Below are 5,933 nucleotides of genomic sequence, written 5' to 3'. Positions count from 1 at the left end.
ATGGTATCGAGTATCGAATATTTTCCTTAGTATCGGTTTCGAGTTGAAAAGTTTAGTATCGTGACAACCCTACTACAGACTGCTTCATGCAGCTTCTGTTCTCCATATTTCTGTTGTTCAGATCTTAATGTAGATTTCTGGACTTTATTTGTAGGGGGGTCTCTGAGAACATGTCCTGCAAGCACAGATCATCACTCACTGGCAGTGGGGTTGCTAAGCAACAGAGGAGACTTTGATGGTATGTTTACCAAAGTCTAAAGAAGGTGGCGCAGAAACCTGAAACAGACTGAGGTCTGGGCCGAGGAGGGAAAGGAACTGGACCCAATATGGCAGCTGGGAATAGACTCCAAGTCAGCCAATGTTTAAAGCACATCAGCCATGATGGTTCAGCTGGAGGCGTTCGGCGGCTCAGCAGGAGATGAACCCGCAGCATCAGTAGACAGGCTGAGAATGATGTTCTGTGGAAGGGCGGGCCCACGTGGCGTCAAACTCTCATCTCTGCCAAATAACGCTTCTCACAGCTTTTTCACCACCATTTCATAATAACTTGATAAATGACATAAATTGAGCAACGAGATTGAAGCAGTGAAACAATGAAAATAGTTAAAGTGTTTCTGCTGCAGCTATCAGAGTTTACCAGGAGCAGATAAATCGACCTGCAGAGCAATATTATACAGCAACGTTTACCGTCACCACAGAAACTTTTATTTTACCATCTAAACCACAGAAACTTTCATTTTACCATCTAAACCACAGAAACTTTTATTTTACCATCTAAACCACAGAAACTTTCATTTTACCATCTAAACCACAGAAACTTTTATTTTACCATCTAAACCACAGAAACTCACGGTAAGATTTTCAGACCCGTTTATTGAAATGAACGCATCACATTCATTGGGTGCAGATGTTTCCCTCTGGCTGGAACGCTGCAGGACGTTACAGTAACCTTCTTCCTGCAGGCTGCAGCTTTTTCTTCCCTTCTTTATAATCCTACATTAAGGCACCTAAAGGGCGGGACGTAGACATTCAACCTGACCTGCTCTGTCTGACCCTCCTCATTATCAGGAGGATCACTACTTTATCTGTCCTCCTGAACTCTGATCATGGGAAAGTTTTCCATTTTAATGTTTCATCGTTTCGGTCCTGCTCACCATAAATGCGATGTGCGTCTCCAAACTGACTCTTTCCTCGAGAGATGAACAGATTTTATGTCATATTTTCCCCCAAAGCGGATGTTTTATTCTGTAACCGCGTCTCTCTTCCAGTCAGACACACTAACTGCTGCTGAAATAGACCTGGGCTCTGTCTCAGTCGGAGCTACGCTGCCCCCTGCTGGAAATCAGCCCCATTGACTTTCACTGAGAGCTAAACGCCACCATCGCCACGGAACAGACACAAATGGGATCAGGTGTGTCCCGGCTGCAACTTAACGCCTTATAGTAACGGAGTCGACGTAACCAGTAATGTCGTCAATCAATTAGCAGTGTGGTGGTCTGCGTTCTGGCTTAGCAGTCTACAGACCAGACAGCTGAGGCTTCTGGTCACAGATTATACCTTAGAGGAGAAGCTAACCTGCAGACGCTCCTTCCTGCTGATCTCCAGGTGTCTGCTGGCAGGTATGCGCTCCCAGGTGGGACCTTTTTCTCCTCTTTTCCCTGTCTGACCTACTTTTCCTGTCTTTGGTTTTCCTTCTTCTCATCCTATCCCTGGCCACAGCACTGTCCCCTACTCTGTCTTCTGGAATAAAGAAGGATGTTTGACATTCTCTGATGGAAGGACTCAGATTTCCTCTCCCATTAAAGCCCACCGGTTCCTCTGGTTCTTACCTCCTAAGGCCTTGCAGGTCTCTGGGGTGTTTGAGATGTCCAGCAGAGAGCCGCTGGACAGGGAGTGCTCTGCTGATGGTCTTTTGCGTGGCGGGAAGGGAGACATTCCAGTTTCCTTGGTGAGCTGAGCAAGAGTGTCCCTGAGACGCCGGCGCTTGCGGTTACTGCTGGGCGTGGCGAGGGACAGCAGGGAGACGGCTTTCTTCATGGCGGGGCTGTCGTTCTGTTGGCCAAAGATGAAGGAATCCAGAAGATTTAATAAAGAGGCTGAGCAGTTTACCTCTGAATATGATGCATGTTAGAGCATATCGGTTAAACATCACTCACCTTTTCATACAGGTACATGGACTCATCAGCTCGCGCGTCCATCTGAATGCTTCCCCAGAACCACTGGAACATGAGAGACACAGTTACTGGGACATGCATTGTCCTCCCAGTGAAACCAGCAGCTGAACAGGCTGGTTTTCATCATCTGAGCCACAGCAACCAGAAGGAGAAAAGTCTGGAAACATCTCAGACATAAAATGTTCCTGTGTTCATCTTATGAGGAGACTTTTTATTGTCCTGCATAAATAAAGATCATTTAGTTTGATCCTTTGTTAATTTTGCAGATGTTCCTTCAAACATGCAGAACTCACCTCCTGTTTGACCACATAGAGCGCCTTAGAAGGAGGTGCAGGGAGGTCCTTCACCGAGTTCTCCTCCACCACCATGTGAGTGCACTGCTCATCTCCCAGCTCAGCATGTCCTCCACCTTAACAGGGCAGAGAGGAAAGCATCCATGGGTTCAGGAGGAGGGAAGACAGACCTCAGCTGCCTGAAGGTTAAATGATTCAAATCATAAAATCCACCGACTGATGGACGCCATCTGAGCCATGGAGGTCACCGCCACATTTTCACTGAGAGCTTTTCAAACTGCTCAGTGCTGCCCCAGGAGGCCCAACGCTGCTATGGTTGCTATTTTCTACTGGTTGCCATGGTACCCGCTGGTAACCGTTAAATAGAGCCAGGCTGTCGCAGCACGCCATCCCGCCGCCTCAGCAGCAACTTCAAGCTAACGGCTTGAAGTTCGCTGGACTCAGCCGCCGGAGTCAGGGATGAAACGGCTCATCATGGCGTCAGAACCCGCCGTCCTCTGCTCGCCGTCTGGGACTCAATCAGAGCGAGTCTGATTTGGTGTCAGCTGATCAGCAGCCTGTTGATTTTTCTATTCACTGCTTTTTCTTAATCCTACAAGCGGTAACCTGCTTCACACGATGAAGAAGTGAAGGAGATGAACGTTTATTATTATTTATTAAGATCCCCATTAATGATCCTGGAGTCCCGATATAAAAGGATTTAACCAGGAACCATCGAAGCCGACTTCATCCTGAGTGATGAACGGATCAGCCTGCAGCTCTGCAGAGGGAACAGAACGTCCACCCGGCATTACCTGAACACCAGGTGTTCACCAGCCCTTTGCCAGGCTGTTCGCCAGGCCCTTCGACAGGCCTTCGCCAGGCCTTCGCCAGGCCATTGCCAGCCGTTCGCCAGGCCTTCGGTCTAAAGGACACTGAGAAACAGGCAGGCCAGAGAAAAGGCCAAAAAGCTGTCCTCCAAAACCAATCGCTCCATTCAAAGTTTATTTTTAGCTTCTATTTAGTGACAAAGTTTAAACACATGAAGATCAATCATTCCTGGAAAAGAGGAACTAAGGGATAAAAGCATCAGGAGTTAAATTACAAACCGTGTTTCAGAGTCCTCTCCTGCATGTTGGCCTTTTCTTCCTCTGAGAAACCCAAAAAGCAGAGGACACAGTTCTGGAAGGGCGGCACTTTGAACTCTGATCTGAAATCCTCCTGGCTGGCGTGGAAATGCCTTTAGAAAGAGGAAGAGAGAAGCAGCGTGACATCATCAGCATGGCTTTAAAACAGCAATCAGCTGATTTAGTCATGATCCAACATCTGCCATCGCTTTAAAACGGCTGGATGGAGAAAAGGAGCAGAGTTTTTAAAACTAGCTTCCCAGCAGGTGAATATCCAGAACTTCAGGGTCCAAAGGCAGAGAGCTGCTCCACATGTCCGTCACTGGATCAGAACCAGCAGACAGAATGAAAACAATCAGTGTTTTACTCACACATCGTCTCTTCTCTCCCACGCCTCCTCAATCCAAGATGGACAGACGATGGGCGTCCCCAGACACACCGCCAGCTGAGACAGAACGGCAAAGAAAGACAGACTTTAGGGACCAGCAGGTGATGGAAGGAGACTAGGAGGAGAAGTGAGGATCTGGGATGTCAGTACCAGACCCAGACGTCTTTCGTTACCTTTACTGCTGAAACTGGTTGAGCCGTTTAACTTTTAATGCTCAGGAAAATGTCTCTAAAAGCTTTTTATGAAAACCTTAAATGTTGTGGATTATTTTTCTAAGGCTAAAGAAGGAATAACAACGACAGGACAGTCGCTAAAGTTAAGGTTGCTGGATTTAATACAGGTGACCTTCTGTTGATGTGAAGCATCATCGTTTGCTATAATGAGCAGAGGAAGACGTGGAAGATTTCCATCTTTAACCAAATGAATCATCCAGATGAGCAGGAATGTACCGACCCTGTATTTCTCTCCATTAGTGGAGCAGGCAACCAGATGAGTGACCTTGGTGCTAAAGTCTTTCCGGATTGTTCCGCCCATATGATGAACCAAATTCACCAGTTTTCTCTGAAAGCAAAAGGAGGACAAAAACATGAGGAGAGAAACATGACGGTTGATCCCATCTGGGATGATCCCAGGAATGTTTGGAGGATGAAAACGGTTCTCACCATTTGCTCCTTGTTCCTGAAGCCAGTGAAGCACAGCGTCAGGGTCAGCATGGCCGTGCAGTAAATGGGACGGCATGAGAAATGGAGGGGCTGCAGAAAATAAAGGGGAAAATTCAGCTGATGAAGCCTCTGAATTAAACACTTTTAGCAGTGAATGCTAACAGGAGTCAGGCTCACGGCTCTCAGTGCTTCCTGTAAAATCATCTCAGAGCTTTGAACCATTCTAGTAATTCTATTTCTTTATCAGCAAACAGCTATTTGACTGGATTGATCTGAGCAGCACCCCCACCCTGACCTGGAAAATTGTTTTTACGTTTTTGTCGGCGTCTGATACGCCGCTCACATCGGGAGAAAAACGTGTTTAAAGCCGGGAACAGTGGGCTTTGTTCGGCTCTGTTCGACATGCTGTGGGAACACCAGAGCCTGGTCGACCCACTAAATTACGTGATACCATTGAACGCATCGTACGGACGCCAGTCGCTTCTGATCCAACAAGCAGAAACATGATAAACATGGAGCAGCTTTGGTGAGACGGATTCAGACGGAAACAATAAAGCACACCGACTACACCCTGGCTTCCTGCAATGTTGTTCTCCGTTGTTTACTCTCCTGATTTCTCTCCTAGCATGATGATGTCACCAGAAGCATTGGGGGACAGACGCAGCACTGCTGATGCAGAGCGCTATGATCACTCCTCTGAAACAGTTTATTAACGCCTAAATTAACTTCAAATGTAGAAACTTGCCGGCAGAATATCTTGGCTTTTATTATCCTGCTGCCTGCAGTTTGGATTACGTATGTGAAAAACACCTTCCAGCCGGTCGCCTCCGCCGCAGCAGACCGCTTACGGTCGCTTCGCGGTCTGGAAGGTGTTTTCATGTATGTAATTTTATTTATTTTAGTGTAACTTTCAGACCTTCTATTTCACTGCTTGCTACGCGGCTGTGGGGAGAACTTCAAACCACATGGCAAGAAATGCATCAGAGAAGATCTGCTGCACCTTTAACAGGTCAGAATAAGTCTGGAGAGAGATGAAAGAGAAAGGATGGAAGGAAGGAGGAGCCAAAACAGAGGGAAGGAAAGGAGGGAAGGAAGGAGGAGCCAAAACGGAGGGAAGGAAAGGAGGGAAGGAAGGAGGAGCCAAAATAGAGGGAAGGAAAGGAGGGAAGGAAGGAGGAGCCAAAATAGAGGGAAGGAAAGGAGCAGCCCTTTCTGGGATGAGGCAAAGACGGAGGATGAGGCAAAGACGGAGGATGAGGCAAAGACGGAGGATGAGGCAAAGACGGAGGATGAGGCAAAGACGGAGGATG

At 47.3% G+C, this 5,933-nt stretch overlaps 1 protein-coding gene across 1 annotated transcript in view; it reads right to left on the bottom strand.

Moving 5' to 3' along the window:
• Nucleotides 1-5,933, bottom strand: part of ect2 (epithelial cell transforming 2) — a 34,056-nt gene that overhangs the window by 20,334 nt on the left and 7,789 nt on the right. Inside the window, exons 6-13 of the mRNA XM_015399219.1 lie at nucleotides 4,624-4,713; nucleotides 4,415-4,522; nucleotides 3,945-4,018; nucleotides 3,556-3,686; nucleotides 2,468-2,583; nucleotides 2,157-2,219; nucleotides 1,830-2,052; nucleotides 1,576-1,740 (exon numbers count right to left, since the gene is read on the bottom strand). Coding sequence (XP_015254705.1) covers nucleotides 1,576-1,740; nucleotides 1,830-2,052; nucleotides 2,157-2,219; nucleotides 2,468-2,583; nucleotides 3,556-3,686; nucleotides 3,945-4,018; nucleotides 4,415-4,522; nucleotides 4,624-4,713 — 970 coding nt within the window. The remainder of the gene's footprint in view (nucleotides 1-1,575; nucleotides 1,741-1,829; nucleotides 2,053-2,156; nucleotides 2,220-2,467; nucleotides 2,584-3,555; nucleotides 3,687-3,944; nucleotides 4,019-4,414; nucleotides 4,523-4,623; nucleotides 4,714-5,933) is intronic.

The sequence above is a fragment of the Cyprinodon variegatus genome, unplaced genomic scaffold, assembly GCF_000732505.1.
Source record: "Cyprinodon variegatus isolate N-32 unplaced genomic scaffold, C_variegatus-1.0 Scaffold996, whole genome shotgun sequence".
NCBI classification, from domain to species: domain Eukaryota; kingdom Metazoa; phylum Chordata; class Actinopteri; order Cyprinodontiformes; family Cyprinodontidae; genus Cyprinodon; species Cyprinodon variegatus.
This window is presented reverse-complemented; position numbering and strand designations above follow the sequence as displayed.